The sequence below is a fragment of the Nycticebus coucang genome, chromosome 19 (genome assembly GCF_027406575.1).
Source record: "Nycticebus coucang isolate mNycCou1 chromosome 19, mNycCou1.pri, whole genome shotgun sequence".
Classification (NCBI taxonomy): Eukaryota; Metazoa; Chordata; class Mammalia; order Primates; family Lorisidae; genus Nycticebus; species Nycticebus coucang.
In genome coordinates, this window is record NC_069798.1 from 6,120,442 (window position 1) to 6,139,069 (window position 18,628).

Consider the following 18,628-nt stretch of genomic DNA (forward strand, 5'->3'; position numbering starts at 1 on the left):
AAATAAGCAAAAAAGGTCCTCACAAAATCAGCATGAGGCTCGCAGGCTGGACACCCCTGCAGTCCCTCCACTTCTCATGCACATTCTTACAATATGTCATCAATATAAGTCAGGGCCAAGTATGTCAGAAAAAATTCCAAAGAAGAAAAGGAGAGAAAAAGAGAAATAGAGTTTTCCCTTGAATTGCAGAGGAGCAACTAGCAGTCTCAAGCAAGAGGCAGGCCACCCAGCCAGAAAAAATCAGAGTTCAAACTTGGTGCACTGTGTGGTCCCTGAGCCTAGTCAGGGCTTTTTTTTTTTTTTTTTGCAGTTTTTGGCCAGGGCCAGGTTTGAACCCGCCACCTCTGGTATATGGGTCTGGCACCCTACTCTTTGAGCCACAGGCGCTGCCCAAGGGCTCTTTTTTTTTTTTTTTGTAGAGACAGAGTCTCACTTTATGGCCCTCGGTAGAGTGCCGTGGCATCACACAGCTCACAGCAACCTCCAACTCCTGGGCTTAAGCGATTCTCTTGCCTCAGCTTCCCAAGTAGCTGGGACTACAGGCGCCCGCCACAACGCCCGGCTATTTTTTGGTTGCAGTTCAGCCGGGGCTGGGTTTGAACCCGCCACCCTCGGTATATGGGGCCGGCACCTTACCGACTGAGCCACGGCGCCGCCCAGGGCTCTTTTTAATAGTAACTCCCAAGCAACAGGAAACCACATTCAGGGACAACCTACCACGCCCTCCAGGTGCTGGATAATGGGGAGGTCACCGTGTGTGTGTGTGTAAGTTTTACTGGACTACTGAAACACACAGGGAAGGACAGGGGACGGCTCAGGCAGGTCATTCCAGCACTTGGGAGGACAAAGTGGAGGACTGCTCGAGGCTAAAAGCTCAAGGCCAGCGTGGGCAACATAGTAAGACCCAATATAAAATTAAAAAAGAAACTACCCTGGCATAGTGGCTTACTTGGAAAGCTAAGGCAGGAGGATCATAAGGGAGTTCAAGGCTTCAGTGAGCTGTGACTGTGCCACTCCACTCCAGCCTCGGTAAACATAGGAGAACCCATTTCAAAAGAAAATTCAGCCATATGGTCACATGTCTCTTAGAAGTCTCTATTTATGTTTTATTACATTTATTCTAATTTTGCGCCAGAATAGAATATAAATTATTTTAATTAAGTTAAATATAAACACAATTAAGATTAAATTAGTTATGAATTAAAGTCTTAAATATAGCACACATGTTAATGAATGCACCTTTCAAAAAAGTTATAGTGAATATTCTCTTTAATGCTAAACAAAAATAAAGTGTCACGGCCCTCTTTAACTCTCCTGGATGTTCTTATGAATTGATCCATCAATTTACAATCATCTGAAAAATAAATATCGGTTCTGCTTTTTTGGACAGGCAACACTCTTCAAAGAAAAGCTTTTAAGACAAGCATCTTACTGATACCTTATCCTGACTTTGATAGCTTAGTTGAAAGGAACCAAACTCTCTTAGAGTAACTGAATGTACTAAAATCAGGTGACAATGCCTGCTACAGCACAGACAGGGTAAGGACTTGAGAGATCAATTGAATAAACAAAGTTAATGTGAGCAGGAAAGGTGTCATTATAAAATTAGTACAGGTCAGGCCAGGTGCTATGGCTCACTGCTGTGATCCAAGCATAGCAGGAGGCCAAGCCAAGTAGATTGCTTGAGCTCAGGAGTTTGAGACCAGCCTGAGCAAGAGGAAGACCCTATCACTACTAAAAATAGAAAAACTAGCCAGGCTATGTAGTTGGCACCTGTAGTCCCAGCTACTTGGGAGGCTGAGGTGGAAGGATCTCTTGAACCTAAGAACTGAGGATGCTGTGAGCTATAATGACACCATAGCATTCAACTCAGGGTGACAGAGTGAGACTTTGTTTCAAACACAAATAAAAATAAAAAATAAAAAGCAGTACACATCCCAAACCATGTTTTGGTTAAAGCTTAAGATTATCTAATTACCTTAATTTCCAACTTAAAAATAGAGGAATATAGAATCTAAGCATTAAATTATCCTGTTTATCCTACAAAAAAAAGAAAAAAAAAGAATTTAGGCTTTAGAATCGACCCTCAACGAACAGAACCTCTTTATTGTCCTAACAAAGAAACGGGCCTGTTACTGACTGCAGTCCTACCCTAATCACGTCGCCCAAAGTGCACATTAAGCTCCCTCCCTCCCCATCTCAGAGTACATGGCCTCAGCAAAACCAGCAACTGTGGCTACATGCCACAATGCCTTTTCCTTGAACTAATTTCTCTGCCAAAAACACCCCTTCAACTCATTATTCCCCCTACTAAGTCATGCTCATTCTTTAGACTTCAGTTACTGACTTCTCCAAGACGCTTTCCTGAGCGCCAAGTATTAGTTACACCTTCTCTGCTCTCCCTGAGTATCCTATGCATTTTTCTTCAATCATCTGTTCATTCATTTTACCAAATACTGAGTGTCCCTTCTGGGCCACTAGGCTAAATGTTGGGGATACAGAAATGAGCGACATAGTTTCTGTCCTCAAGGAGCTCCACCTCTGGATGCAGTTGAAATTGATCATTCACCCACATTACTCGTTTAAGGACCAGCTAACTTCTGCAGCTCCAGCACTCAGTATCACATATGACATGCAGAGGCTCAAGATACATTTGTTCACTTTTATACTGTTGGTGGGACTGCAAAGTAAAACAACTTCTTTGGAAAGAAGTATGGAGACTCCTCAAAGAGCTAAAAATAGACCTTCCATTTGATTCTGCAATCCCATTACTAGGTATCTACCCAGAAGAAAAAAAACTCATTTTATCAGAAGAACATTTGCACTAGATTGTTTATCACATTGTTCAATTTACAATTGTCAAGATGTGAAATCAACCCAAGTGCCATCAACCCAGAAATGGATTAATAAACTATATATATATATATGCACACACACACACACCCATGAAATACTATCCAGCCATAAAAAGAGGGAGATTTTATATCTTTTGTATTAACCTGGATAGAGTTGGAGAATATTCTCTTTAGTAAAGTATCACAAGAACGGAAAAACAATGATCCAATGTATTATTCAATACTAATATGAAGCCAGTAGACAGACTAATACATGTCCACGCAAGAGAAAAACTCAATTTAATTCAAGTTGGGATGGAGAGATGGCAGGAGGGAGCAGGGCCGGTGTGCTCTTCCCTAACAGGCACAATGTAAGGGTATATGGCACATCTCCTGATAAAGGACACATCCACAACAGGGACCTTACCTAACAAACGCAAACAATGTACCCTAATCATTTATACACTCATTTGAATCTGAAATTTAAAACATGTTTGCTCAAGGCTCAGCGCCCATAGCACAGTGGTTACGGCACCAGCCACCTACACTGAGGCTGGTGGGTTCCAACCCGGCCTGGGCCAGCTAAACAACAATTACAACTGCAACCAAAAAATAGCTGGTGTTGTGGCAGGTGCCTGTAGTCCCAGCTACTTGAGAGGCTGAGGCAGGAGAATCACTTAAGCTCAAGAGTTGGAGGTTGTTGTGAGCTGTGACTCTACAGCACTCTATGGAGGGCGAAATAGTGAGACCCTGTCTCAAAAACAAAACAAAAAAAGTTTGCTTAGGGCAGCGCCTGTGGCTCAAAGTTGTAGGGCACTGGCCCCATATGCCAGAGGTGGTGGGTTCAAACCCAGCCCAAGCTAAAAACTGCAAAAAGAAAAAAAAAAAAAGTTTGCTTAATTTCACTTTTATCGTGAGAATCAGAGCTTAAATTTTTCTTATTTTAATGAGTGGTGACTCTTAAGCAAAACTTAATTTTTAATGCAGTTGGGGATACGCCGCACTCAGTTATGATTATTTGCAATTGCTGCAGGCTTTGATTCTTATTAATTATTCTTCCCTTTGAAGTACAATACTAATAGTTTCTATCCTATGAATAAAGGTTAATTTAATGTACCTTCTCTCAAAGAAGACATCACAAAAAAGAAAAAGACTCAGCCCTTCCTTTCCCTGCTGACACTGCTGCTCCGGTCTGCACCCTTGTCCACTCTCCCTACAGACATTACTCTTTCCTGCCAGGTCCCATCCAAGCCCACTGTTAACTATCCCCCCAATGCTGAAGCTTCCCAGGAACAAGGAGCTTTGAACTTTCAGCCCAGACTTCCCTCCCAGGCTTCCCACTTGCAGAGCCAACTGTCTGCTGGGCTTTATGCTCAACTATCTCTGAAGAACCTAAAGCTCAAAAGTTCACCTTAACCTCACCATTTCCCCATCCAAATCTGTGCAACCAGAATTCCCGACTTCAGTTAATAACACTCCAGACAGAAACACAGGTCATTTTGTTCCTGGTTCCCAGCACACATGTAATCACCAAATAATACCAACTTTTTTTTTTTTAAGTGATAGAGTCTCACTTTGTCACCCTCGGTAGACCGCCATGGTGTCACAGCTCACAGCAACCTCCAGCTCTTGGGCTTAGGCAATTCTCTTGCTTCAGCCTCCCAAGTAGCTGGAACTACAGGCGCCTGCCACAACACCCAGCTATTTTTTTTGTCGTAGTTTGGCTGGAGCTGGGTTCGAACCTGCCACCGTTGGTATATGGGGTGGGCGCCTTACTGAGCCACAGGCACCGCCTGGTTGTTTTTGTTTTTTTTTTTTGCAATTTTTGGCCGGGGCCAGGTTTGAATCTGACACCGGCATATGGGGCCAGGGCCCAACTCCTTGAGCCACAGGCTCAGCCTCAGACCAACTTTTTAATTCACTTCCCCCAGAGAATCCATGACTCCCGTGTATGCACATTCCCATAACCCTAGGTCCTCATCATCTTAACTTGAACTACTTTAGTAAGTAGCCTTCTAAACCATTTTTCAACCTCTTCATGGCCTTTTATACTTCAGAGGAATAAAGAGACTGGGGGACTCTGGGGAAAAATAAGCAAAGAGCTACAAGATTACAATTTCGATTTTAGGATTTTAATCTAACAGATTAAACCAGAGTTCAACCAGACTAAAATAATCAGGAGCTGAATTGAGTGTGAGCAGTGAAAGAGAAGAGAGAATGAACTTGGCTAAGATTTGATTAGATGAAGAAAATTCCTTTTGAAGGTATATTTCAAAAGCCCTCTGAGTGGCAAACCACTTACCCAAATTCTAAAGAGAATTGGTGCTAATTTTTTAAACTTCTATAACAAGAACATTTTTTAGCATCTGCCTTAGAGGACTGTCGTGTTTGTTTAGGACTGGTATAATCAAAATCAGTTTCACTTGGGCTTCTTATAAGCAATGACTCATGTTGTTTTAGCTGGAGTTGACTCAGGGCCTCACAAAGGATGACATAGCTTTAAACACGCAGAGCACGGCCTGCTCACTCTGATTACATGCAGTTTTCTGCAACTAAGCACAATTCAAATTTTGCAAAAACAGTTGCAAAGTCGACCTTGTAATCATGAAACTTTATAAATGAGGGAGAGGAGGTAAGCTGATGTTAAAAAAAAAATTACAGGGCCAAGCATCCTCTGTTTTTCAAAACAGAATCTGCGGAAACTTACAGTCAGCTCTTTTCCCCATTAATTGCTTACTTTATTGAGGTCAGTCAATGTTTTTCTTAAGATGCCAATGAAAAGTCACAGCACTTATGTTTTCAAGACTCTCCAAGTTATACTCACTAAGATAATGTGCATGGGAGGCCGTAACAGTGTTTGAAAGGAAGCTAAGGAAATGCCATTCTCTTAATCAACGCCACCTTTTCTCCAGCTCTGTGCCCAGTTGGGGAGCCAGTTTTTCCCTACTCTGTGCTTCCTGCAGCTGGCCTGTCTGCGCCCTGAACACAGTAGACCACGTTGTGGATGGGCCAGAGGGAATGCAGTGGTGATGGGGGGCAGGAGACCAAATTCAGAGCCTGGCTCTACAGGTTGGTTATTCCACATTAGGCTCTAGGCAAGACACTCTTCCATAATTTGCTTCCCAGGTGTGCCACAGAGATTGTTTCCCTCCTGTCCTCACTCATGACCAGTCTTCATAAAGCTGCACACTCTGAGCTCCCTGGCTAGTTAAGAATAGTGAGAAGAGGGCGGCGCCTGTGGCTCAGTGAGTGGGGCACCGGCCCCATATGCCCAGGGTGGTGAGTTCAAACCCAGCCCCAGCCAAACTGCAACAACAAAAAAACAGCCGGGCGTTGTGGCGGGCACCTGTAGCCCAGCTGCTTGGGAGGCTGAGGCAAGAGAATCACATAAGCCCAGGAGTTGGAGGTTGCTGTGAGCCGTGTGACGCCACGGCACTCTACCCAGGGCAGTAAAGTGAGACTCTGTCTCTACAAAAAAAAAAAAAAAAAAGAAGAATAGTGAGAAGATGCTCAAAAGGACATGGCAATTAGAAGAGAAGCCCACACCACCATTAATACAGAATGAAAATGTCCAGTCTCTACTGTTCTGGTGTCCAAGGGACCCAAGTTTTATCGAGGACCTTATAAAATCAACTTAAGTGACCAAGCCTGCAGGCCTATTGATTCTGACCTCTCCAGAAGACTCAAGTCCAGACTAAGATGAGCCCAGGATTAGTTTTCTAAACAGAAATCCTAGAAGCTGATCTTAGGTCAGCACATCCTACAAGGTCACTGGTATGGATAAGGATTGTACTGGCTTACAGGAGACTAGAGAGAGCTCAGGGGTCTGGATTTTCATAACCTGTTTTATCCCAAATTTTTGAGCAAGATTTAGAATAGAAGTGATAGCTACAAAGTCATAGTCTAGGACCCAACTTAGTCTCTTGGTGGGCTTCAAATCAAGATACCGGTAAGTGAAAACTTGACTGAATGAAACTGTGAGGCACGTCAGGAGTGGTGGATGGTACCTGGGAGGATTGCTTGAGCCCAGGAGTTTGGGACTAGCCTGATCAACACAGCAAGACCTCCATATCTACACCCCCCCCCAAAAAAAACAGGCTGGTCAGGCAGCACCTATAGCTCAAAGGAGCAGGGCGCCGGCCCCATATACTGGAGGTGGCAGATTCAAACCTGGCCCCAGCCAAAAAAAAAAAAAAAAAAAAACTGGCTAGGTGTGATGGTGGGTACCTGTCATCTTGACCACTCAGGAGTCTGAGGCAGGAGGATCCCTTGTGCCCAGGTGTTCCAGGCTGCAGTGAGCTAAGATAGTGCCACTTCACTCCAGCCTACATAATAGAGAGAGACCCTGTCTCTAAAATAAATCAATACATTTAAAAAATGAAAAAGAGGAAGGGCTTATTAATTTTCATGGAATGTTGCTTCTCAACTTGCATTAAGAAGTAGTATGTTGGGCGGCGCCTGTGGCTCAGTCAGTAAGGCGCCGGCCCCATATACCGAGGGTGGCGGGTTCAAACCCAGCCCCGGCCGGACTGCAACCAAAAAATAGCCGGGCGTTGTGGCTGGCGCCTGTAGTCCCAGCTGCTCAGGAGGCTGAGGCAGGAGAATCGCTTAAGCCCAGGAGTTGGAGGTTGCTGTGAGCTGGGTGAGGCCATGGCACTCCACCGAGGGCCATAAAGTGAGACTCTGTCTCTACAAAAAAAAAAAAAAAAAAAAAAAAGAAGTAGTATGTTGGGTGGCACCTGTGGCTCAGTGAGTAGGGCGCCAGCCCCCATATACTGAGGGTGGCAGGTTCGAACCCGGCCCCAAACTGCAACAAAAAGTAGCCGGGCGTTGTGGCAGGCACCTGTAGTCCTAGCTACTTGGGAGGCTGAGGTGAGAGAATCACCTATGCCTAGGAGTTTGAGGATGCTGTGAGCTGTGATGCCACTGCGCTCTACAGAGGGCGACAGTGAGATTCTGTCTCAAAAAAAAGTAGTATGTTATAAATCATATTGCAAGAAATTATAAGAAAATACATTTTTATCTAGAGATGGAAATCCTACTAGAATAAAAAAGAAAAAATAAGATTACAAATACATTTAATCTTATTAAATAGAAATCTATTTCAGTAGTTAAAGAGAGCAATTAATAAAACTGAAGTGAAAAATTCTGAGATCTAGTTACCAAGAACTTGAATTTAAGGATTAAAGGATTAAAACGGCCCTCCCTCATCCCAAAAGCCCCAGGAAAACTCCCTGTCACTGATTCCTCAGATCTTACTTTCTTGGTAAATTTTAATAACTTATCTATAACATTTTTGTTTAGTTTTAAATATTGTTACCTAAATAAAACTGAATGAAGGTTAACCACATAGATTTTAAATGGAAAAATAGTCTTATTATGGAACTTCCTTCAAATAACAACAAAACTTAGCAAATAAATCAATTATTTATATCCATTGAAACCCACCTCTCTGCTTACTTCATTAAATCAGAATAAAAATCTTTGCAAAACGAAAAACTAAAGCAAAATTGAATATAGGCAGTCCCTGGATCACAAACAGGGTAGGTTCTGTAGGTCTGTTCTTAAGTTGAATTTGTATGTAAGTTAGAACATGTACATTTACTGGTTACCTGTAATAGCCTCAGTCGGATGTTGTAACCCAAAGACTTCCTGTAATAGCCTCTGTTCCTAAGTGCCAGTTGTATGTAATCAGATGTTTGTAGCTTGGGGACAGCCCGTATTTCTAACATTTACTGTAGGAAAGTTACGATTCCTGGTTGCTAAGTGAGATACGAATGACACTGTCCCTGCTCTCAACAATCACACAGAGGCAGAAAAACAGTGAAGCCATCATATATTAATAATAGTGCGAGACTGAAATAATAGATTAAAAGTACCAATTTTGGAAGGAGACAGGTTGAAATCTGGCCTTGCTAATTCCCTTGCATCATGACCTGGGGCTACTGGTGTTCCTCGGTTTCTTCCTATACTTTAGGGTTGTAAAGATTAAATCAGATAATGCAGCCGTGCTCTTAGCATACTGTTTGCCCCTTAGTATGTGGGCAATAAACCTAGACCTTTTTTTCCGTTAAGAATTAACATCCCAAGACAATAGAGCAAGATTACCAAACAACCATTATCAGTGTGGTGGTAGAATGTGGCCGTTTACGGTAGGTGGGAATTCCTCTGGCTAAGGTTACCAAGGAAACCTCCAGGAAAGATGCGCTGAGTTCTTAGTCTTTGACTACATTTACACTGACGTTCATCTTCATTCTCTTTCTCTCTCTTTTCATCTACTGCCACTTAAATATGGGTCTACTCCCAACCAATGACATCGTAACTTTGGAGTGAGGGGAAGGGGAAAAGTGAAGAGAAAAGGAAGATCAAATATCGTAAGTTGTACCATCATCACATGAGGACGTTCACATTTTTCTTCTAGCACCTGTCAGAATTCTGCACTCATCTTCAAAAACATAAATGTATTGATGGACCTCTGTATAAAGGCAAATACTCTGGTGGCTGTTTGTTTAAAGGCAAATGCATTGGTCAGTGTTTTCCAATACTGAACTAGAATTTTTTTTTTTTTTTTTTAAGACAGAGTCTCACTATGTTGCCCTCGGTAGAGTGCTGGAGCGTCACAGCTCACAGTAACCTCAAACTCTTGGCCTTTGGCAATTCTCTTACCACAACCTCCCAAGTAGCTGGGACTACAGGCGCCTGCCACAACTCTGGTCTTATTTTTTTGGTTGCAGTTGTCGTTGTTTTTGCTGCCCCAGGCCAGGCTCAAACCCACCAGCCTCAGTGGGTGCCGAGGCTGAACTAGAAATTGTCAAAGGGATTCTTTTCCCTACAAATTACTGATGTACAAAAGTAAATTTTGTGGCTAACAAAAGATTTTAACTTGGACATAAAGATTTGTCTTTTGCACGTAAAAGATAATCATTGCCACAACTTACAAATACTAAAATAGCACCAATAAATTTCAAGGGTTTGACAGGGAAGAAATGGTGCATCCTACTCGTGTCAAGGTTTCTAGTTTCTCCTTCCTGTCCTTTGTATTGCGTGTTTGTGTGAAGTCATCACCTATTCATCTAAGAGATCAGGAATGGAATGCAGAGATTTAATTCGTTTTTAAAAGTAACATGAGCTATGCAGCTGGTTCTCAAAGCCATACGTACTGTATGTTCTGCAACCCTTGGAATTACATGGCACTTAAGGCCTGTCAAATAGATAGTTTATCTACACTACCCCTTCACTGAAGAGTGACACAGCATCTGATACTCCAGGAATGTGTCATAAACCACAGGGATGTATAATGAATGCACAGTAAAACAGCACGTGACTTCCTTCCCATTTTAGGGACAAAGGCAACTTGAAGATTTTGCATACATTATTATTTTGTTTTGATGTGCTTTCTCTAGAAATCACAAAGAAATAGATATATGACATTCCAGGTAACAAGAATGTCATACCTCCACTAACCAGAACACAGCAAGAAAATGAAAACACAAACCAGAAAACTCTCAAAGAAAAACAAACACTATCACGTTCTCTAACAAAAGATTGTACCCTTTAGTCCTTGGAACCGCATTTCCTCTGCACAGTTGCAAAGAGCTTAATTATCTAATCAAAAGAAAATTACAGTATTAGAAAGAAGTACCATGGAAGACTTTTAGGCCAACCTGATAATAAGGGGGAAATAATAAGAAACCATAATTTAAATTGTATGACTAATCAAACAGTACACCAATATAGGCTGTTTACTATTAAGGCGAAAAAGCTTACACATCCCAACAGATACCTTTACTTTAGTACAGAGGAGACCTGGTATCACTTCTGCAGAATTCTCATCAAAAATGCATGACCTTCCAGCTACTTTGGGAGGTTGAGGCAAGAGAATCGCTTAAGTCCAAGAGTTTGAGGTTGCTGTGAGCTGTGACGTCATGGTACTCTACCAAAGGTGACATAGTGAGACTCTGCCTTAAAAAAAAAAAAAAAAAAAAGCATGACCTCAAGGGCAGCGCCCATTGCTCAGTGGGTAGGGGTGCCAGCCACATACTCCAAGGCTGGTGGATTTGAAACCAGCCCAGGCCAGCTAACAAAACAACAATGACAACTGCAACAACAACAACAACAAAATAGCCGGGTGTTGTGGCAGGCGCCTGTAGTCCCAGCTACTTGGGAGGCTGAGGCAAGAGAATCGCTTAAGCTCAAGAGTTTGAGGTTACTGTGAGCTGTGATGCCATAGCACTCTACCCAGGGGACAGTTTAAGACTGGTCTCAAAAAGAAAAAAATGCATGGCCTCAGGCAGAGCACAATGGCTCACACCTATAATCCTAGCACTCTGGGAGGTTCAGGAGTTGGAGACCAGCCTGTGCACAAGCAGGACCCTCCCTGTCTCTACTAAAATAAAAAAATTAGCTGTGTGTGGTGGCAGGTGCCTATAGTCCCAGATATTGGGGAAGCTCATGCAAGAGAATCACTTGAGCCCAAGAGTTTACGGTTGCTGTGAGCTCTGATGATACCATGGTACTCTATCCGGGGCCACAGAGTGAGACTGTCTCAGGAAAAAAAAAAAAAGGGAGTGCCTTCAATCTAATCATGAGAAGACCTCCGATCAGCCCTAAATGAAGGATTTCCTACAAAATCATCAACCAGTCCCCCAAAAGTGCCAAGGTCATGAAATTCAAGGACAGATTTGTCTTTGTCACAGATTGGAATTGTCGCAGATTGCAGGAGACTCAGAAGACATAGCTAAATTCAGGGTGGAATATTAGATTCAATTCTATGACAGGAAAATTCCAATTCTAGGAGAAAAACTGGTAAAATCAGAATATAGTTTATAGTTTTGTGAATAGTATTATACCACGATGAATCTGTTCAGTTTGGACAATGGTATTCTGGTTTTCCAAGACATTGACATTTGAGGAATCTGGGTGAAGGTTACATATAGGAACTCTCCGGACTATGTAAGTTTTCCTTAAGTCTAAAATTATATCAAAATTAGAAGTTATAAAAAAGTCATCATCTTCATTTCCATAAAGGTGATTCTACAATACCCAAAATTCCCTGAATTTTTGTGGATATATTAGAGATTAATCACGAAGGAGAAGGGCATGTAAAAATGGAGAGATCAAGTGGCCAAATGTTTAGCCAAATGCCAGGCTCAAAGGAAAGGGGCCAGCCGTGTTGTTTGACAGCTCTGCAGATGGACAGGAGGCATCTAAACTCAGCAGGGAGCCCATGGTACAAAGTAACCAGAGACAGCAACTCTGGTTCCAACCATGAGGTGAAGAATGACTTATAAATACCCATTCTCTCCTAAGAATTCTATTTCCATTAATATTTCTGAATCCTCTAGAAAAAGTATATCCCCTAATCTCCCAGAATTGTGTGTGCCTGTGCATGAGTACGTAAGCTCACACAGACCTACATAAATGTTTAATTTAGCAAGAGCTAAGCACACAAACATCTTGTTGATTAATTAAAATCCCAGAAAGGGATCAATAAATCCACCACTAAGTTGCTAAACTGAGTTTCTTGGATGTGTCAGTAAACTAGTAAGTAAATAAATGGAAGTCGCTAAATTTAGTTTTTCCTCAAAAGAAAAATTTCACTTTCTAATCATTCATTCCATTTTAATCAAACTATTCTCATTATAAAGAATAGTTATGATATGAGAAAATAATACCCCCTTCACAAAAGTGTAAACATATTGTGTAGAGTCAGAATTGCCAGGATAACCTTGGACAGTTGTCCATATTTTTTTTGGAGGAAGAGTTGACTCTTTTCCTTTTCTATTTTTGTCCCCTCTCAGGAAGGTTATGGTATAGCTAGATTAAAATCAGAAATAATCATGGCCATTTTATACTCTCTCTTCACCAAAAAATGCTGAATAACATTATTTCTACATAATTCAGGAAACCCCTGAAAAATAAGACAGCTAGCTTTACCTTCAGCTACCTTTTATTTTTATCACTGAAGTTATTTTGTACATTTGTCCATATTCTCATACTGGACTTGGCACAGAAACTTAACCTCTCTTAAAAAAAATCATACTGCTGGGCGGCCCCTGTGGCTCAAGGAGTAGGGTGCTGGTCCCATATGCTGGAGGTGGCGGATTCAAACCCAGCCCCGGCCAAAAACCACAAAAAAAAAAAATCATACTGCCAAAGAATTTCAAACATTTCTTTTAACAGAACTGACAATTTATAGTTCTTCATTCTCCTTCTTGCTTTACAACAGAAATCTGATACAGAATTTTGTGAAATAAACAATTACCTTCCCTTCCTTTCAATAAGTACTTATGATTCATGGAGTCTTTTTGCTCCAGAAAAAAAATTTGCAGTGATTTGAATCCCTGTGATCTGGACATGAACTAAACACCAGGCCTAGGACTCCTGCCACTTTTGAGTAAATAAAGTTACTAAACACAAAAAATGTTTTGTTTTCCCAATTAAGAATAAGCCTAAAATGTACAGAAATTCAAGCCAAAACTGATGCTTTGGTTTGCTGTAATACCAACATTGATTGACTAAAATGAAAACATAAGTGAGATTGAAATACTTTTGCTAAAATTTCCTTTGAAGGAATTATGCTCTGGCTTTAAACTATTGAAAATTTTGAACAAATAAATATGTAAAATAAAACAGAAAAGTTTATTTTCACTGGAGAGCAGTGCATCTTGATGGTTTTCCTGCCTTTTAGCTCCAAAGCAACAATGTTACAAATAGGCCACATTAGGGAGAAGTTAAAGCAAAAGTAGACTTGGTGGAGTCCTTTAAATTCCTAGGAAAACTTTGAAAGATGAAAATCTAAGAAAATAGAATGAATGATAAAAATTAAAAGCCAAGTATATCCATCCTCGTGGTCTATTCGAATTAAGGAATATGGTGACAGAAATCATATAAAACAAATAAGAAATAGTCCTTAGGTTGGGGATAAGACTGAGTGGGGGAGGGAGATCCCAAACGCTCAAAGGAAATGTTTAACCTTATTCTGAAGGGCACAGCAGACAGCCCTAAGCAAAAACATAACAAAGAGGCATTAACTGCTCTTTTTTACTGGCACAATGTGTATCCTCAGTTTCCTGAACTTCTGATTTTAAAAATGGAATTTAAATCTGAAAATAAATTTATTGTCAATCTATCTGAACTGATTTTAAAAATGGAACTTAAATCTGAGAATAAACTTATTGTCAATCTATTCCAAACTTGAATCTTGTTCATGCATATAACTCCCTCAAATGGCCAATATAGTTGTATAATTTGAGGTGGTTTCATTCACTACGTTCCATATATGGAATACGTAGCTTTAACCCATTTACAAAATGAAATAAGAACAAATGATACCTTAAATCCTTCTAAATTGAGATGGGAGCTATAAAACTGAGATATCTTAGTTTTAAACGGTCCTCTTTTTCTTGAAAAACCAGACCTTTTTTTTTTTTTTTTTTGTAGAGACAGGGTCTCACTTTATGGCCCTCTGCAGAGTGCCGTGGCCTCACACAGCTCACAGCAACCTCAACTCCTGGGTTTAAGTGATTCTCTTGCCTCAGCCTCCCGAGTAGCTGGGACTATAGGCACCCGCCACAACGCCCAGCTATTTTTTGGCTGCAGTTCAGCCGGGGCTGGGTTTGAACCCGCCATCCTCGGTATATGGGGCCAGCGCCTTACCGACTGAGCCACAGGCGCCGCCCGAAAAAACAGATCTTTTTTAAAAATTTAATTTTCTTTTCATTATGGCTACCTAGTCCCAACGTAATTTTTATTTATTTATGTATTTATTTTAGAGACAAGGTCTTGGTCTATTTGCCCAGGCTGGAGTACAGTGGCTCCATCATAGCTCACTGTAGTCTCAAATTCCTGGGCTCAAGTGATCCTCTCACTCTAGCCTCCTCAGTATCTAGGACTACACACACATGCCACCATGCCCTAATTTTTTTTTTTTTTTGTAGAGACAGAGTCTCACTGTACCGCCCTCGGGTAGAGTGCCGTGGCGTCACACGGCTCACAGCAACCTCTAACTCTTGGGCTTACGCGATTCTCTTGCCTCAGCCTCCCGAGCAGCTGGGACTACAGGCGCCCACCACAACGCCCGGCTATTTTTTTGTTGCTGTTTGGCCGGGGCTGGGTTTGAACCCGCCACCCTTGGCATATGGGGCCGGCGCCCTACTCACTGAGCCACAGGCGCCTCCCCATGCCCTAATTTTTTTAATTTGTTGTACAGACAAGGCCTTGCTATGTTGCATAGGCTGGTCTTGAACTCACGTCCTCAAGCGATCCTCCTGACTCAGCCTCCCAAAGTGCTGGAAATACAACTGTGAGCCACTGTGCCCAGACTGTTTATTTATTTTTGTATCCGCAGTGCCTAAGGTGTTACTGATACATAGTACGTGCAAATAAGCTGAGTTTTGCGGTTAAAATTTTATCATAGCCATTTTATAATCTCAGTAGGAATTCATTAATTCAGCAAATATTTATTCAGGTACACAATAAATACTACGGCGTCAGATACTATTCTAGACACTTCGGGTACAATAGTGGAAAAAATGAACAAAATGCAAAGAGAGTGAGAGGGAGAAAGAGAGAGAGATAATTTTATAGTTTAGTGAAATAGACCGCTCCTCCAAAAAAAACCCTCAAAAATCTAAACTCAGATGTAGTGGAGGCCTGAGAAATAAGAAAGAATGGTCTGATTTGAATTGAATCTGTGCAACCAAGAGAATAATGGTACTTAGAAAGTCAGATACAATAGCCCATGCTTTCTAGTGTCATAATGGTCACTACTCCACAAATACGAAGGCAATTGGAAGGAAAGGATATTCTTGAAAAAGAGAGTGCTTTCTTCAGAAGCAGAACAATATGATCTTGCTTCTTAGCTTGAAAGGAAGTATTGATCATTAGTTAGTGAGTCAAAGGTTAATAACTTGGGCCTCATTATTTCTGTTATCAGACTCATGAGTAATGGTGTGGAGTCCTCCGGCTCCTTGTAAATACAGGAACCTCTTTTTGGTTGCTTTTGCTGGGAACCAAGGAATTAAGCTATTTTCTGGTAATTTGGCTGTAGGGGAAGGGATTTCTCTGTCTCTCCTACCTGAGGGAGAGGGCACCAAGGCTCCTACAGAGACACTGCAGGGCAGCCACCAAAAATGCAAATATGGAACAACATAAATCTAATTGGCAAACTGATGGTAAAATTCTAGCTCTGACATGCAGCTCTTTTGCTCTCGTATATTATCGTTCCACAAGACCACATGCTGAGTTAATAGAACTCTCCAGTTTGCTTTGGAAACCCATGTAGTTTCAAATAGCCCAAGTGGCACAATCTGGTTAGTACTTTTAGACAGCTGCTGGGCGTTACAGACAGACAGTTACACCAGAACCATTTAAAAATGCAAACTTGGCCCATGTTTCTCGTCAAACTACTTAATATCTTAGTCACTCATGATCTGAGTAATCACATAGGATGATTATGTTTATAAAATACCCAAAACACAAATGCAAGTTTGTGTCTTCAAGTGGCCTTCAAAAGAACAGGAGTTCCTGAAGCTGGAAGAGATATGTTATTTTGTCATTGTCTTTATACAAAAATGAGATTTCACCCAACCTGATCATTTTGAAAGAAACAATATTTTCTTTGTTAGCTAAGTCCAACACAGACCTCACGCCAAAGGAGTTTGTTCTTGTGGGTAACAGCCAAAAGGAGATTCCTTGAAATAAAGTGAAGGAATCTCAAAGCCTCACAAATCAATTAAATTAAGAAACAGAACTAATAACATCACAGAACTAAAGATGGAAAGTGTGAGAATAACAGAAAATAAACATGACAAAAAAGCACTCAACTCAAATTGTAAAGAATTCATGGATGTAGTAGGTAGTCACATTTAAACAAATAAAACTTCCCCTAAACACAGTAGGTCAGATCTCAAACCATCTCACATATTGTAATACTTTTGTTTACCCACTTAACCATTTTTGTTTTAGCTCAATGAAAGTCCCAAAGGCCTTGATCTCGTATCAAATGCGTGAACAATGACAAGAGTAATTTAACACAGATCCCTGATTTACTAATTCAGAAATGTACTTAGTGACATAGTTATAAATCTCTTTTGACCCAAAGGAAGATAATAAATGCATTTACAACACAGAGTCAACATTACCTATAATCAAATAATGACACCACTGCATTTATAAAATCGAAAGGTTTTAACATCTAGAAAGAAAATTGTTTTTAAAAGTCTGAGATTTCTTTGTACCCAAATCTCTTTACCTATCTGCATGCCCCTGGAGCTAAAGACTGAGTTCTGAGCCCGAGTTCAGCTCCGGTGGCACGCAGGGAGTACAGAAACTCTCAATGGTATCCTAGGAGTGTTCTGAGGATTTAAGGTGAGGTGTTTTTTCCCTTCATTTTCCGCTTGTGTTTCGTTTTAAATATTTTTAAATTCTTCAGTACTTCACAGGCAACTTTGGCAGAATGAGATACACGTCTACTTATCAAATCGTTATCGAGAATAGAATTCCACTGCTAATCTCCACGAGCCAACGATTTCAGCCTTGGCTGGTGGAGACCTCGTGCATTTCCCACTCGCAACCAAGGGCGATACAAAGAGCACCGGGCTTGCTCCTCTGGCCACCAAAACTTGAAGCCAGTGACGGCGGCCGCATGCCAGGCGGAGGGACAGCTGCAGGACGCAGCCGCCCGGCCAGAGTCGGCGCCCTCCCGGGAGCGGTTCTCCGTACCTGCTGAGCGGGTGGCTGGCGGCGGCCCGGGGCGCGCAGCGCGGCTCGGGGCTGGGGGGCTGGGAGCGCGCGTACGAGTGGTAGGCGGTGAGCACCACGCCGCCGGAGTCCTCCACCTCCATCGTCAGCCGCGCATGTCCCGGCACCGGCCCCAGAACAAAGGCCGGGACTAGCATGGGCCAGCGCGCCGGGAGCCTGTCACCAGCCGGGCGGCAGCGCGCGTCCACCGCCCGGAGCCTCGGCCGCCGCTGTCAGGTGTGCCCCGGGCGGGCGGTCCCGCCCCGGAGGAACATTTGCATACACTGGACCACGCCCATGAGTTTTGCATACACTGGGCCACGCCCACGAGTGCGGGCTGGGGGCGGGCTGGGGGAGTATCGCGGGGTGCGGAGTCATGTCCTTGCCTCCGGAGAAGAAACTGGAAACCCGCTGGTGTCTTCCCCGCTTGCTGCTGTCGTTAAGTTTTTGTCTTCCTCTCTTTGTTTCTTTTCTTTTTTTCCTTTTTCTTTTCAGGCCCCCTCCCCCCCCCCATTCCGCCCCCTTACGCGGGAGGCTTATCCCGGGGCCGGAACATTTCCTGCCCGGCAGCTAGGAGGGAGGCAGAGAAACCAAGCCTGAGGCTGAGCGGGAGGGGGGCCAGGTCTGCAAAGTGTATGCTCTGGGGAGGAAAGGAGAAAAATGTGACAGTCTCCTTTAAAGCGTCCACATCAAAAATTGAAGAACCGGATTACATTGCTGTTTACTTAGTCAAGTTGCAATAAACTTGATTTTTTTTCAGGTCAGGTAATTCCCTCTCGCAGCAGTGAACGCCTCCCTCCCACACCCTCTACACTCCACAACCAGACTCTCTTACCTCACTCCTACATCTCTTTCCTGCCCCCAATCCTGATCAAATTAACAGATACTGTTTCCAGCTTATCTGAAAATTACACTTTACTATTATGCACTAAATGGATGTTATTTCCAGAGCTCTTTTTTTTTTAGGGGTAGGGGAAGAGTAAGACTGGTGGAGAGACAGATAGAATGGAGCATAATTAGAAAATTTGAGACTGAATTATGTCTTTATATGA

At 42.3% G+C, this 18,628-nt stretch overlaps 1 protein-coding gene across 1 annotated transcript in view; it reads right to left on the reverse strand.

The window, feature by feature from the left end:
- The window catches only part of ARHGAP28 (Rho GTPase activating protein 28), a 207,311-nt gene extending 189,534 nt beyond the window's left edge, over positions 1-17,777 (reverse strand). The window contains exon 1 of the mRNA XM_053571840.1: positions 17,559-17,777. Coding sequence (XP_053427815.1) covers positions 17,559-17,734 — 176 coding nt within the window. The 5' untranslated portion in view covers positions 17,735-17,777. The remainder of the gene's footprint in view (positions 1-17,558) is intronic.
- Positions 17,778-18,628: the final 851 nt, after the last annotated feature.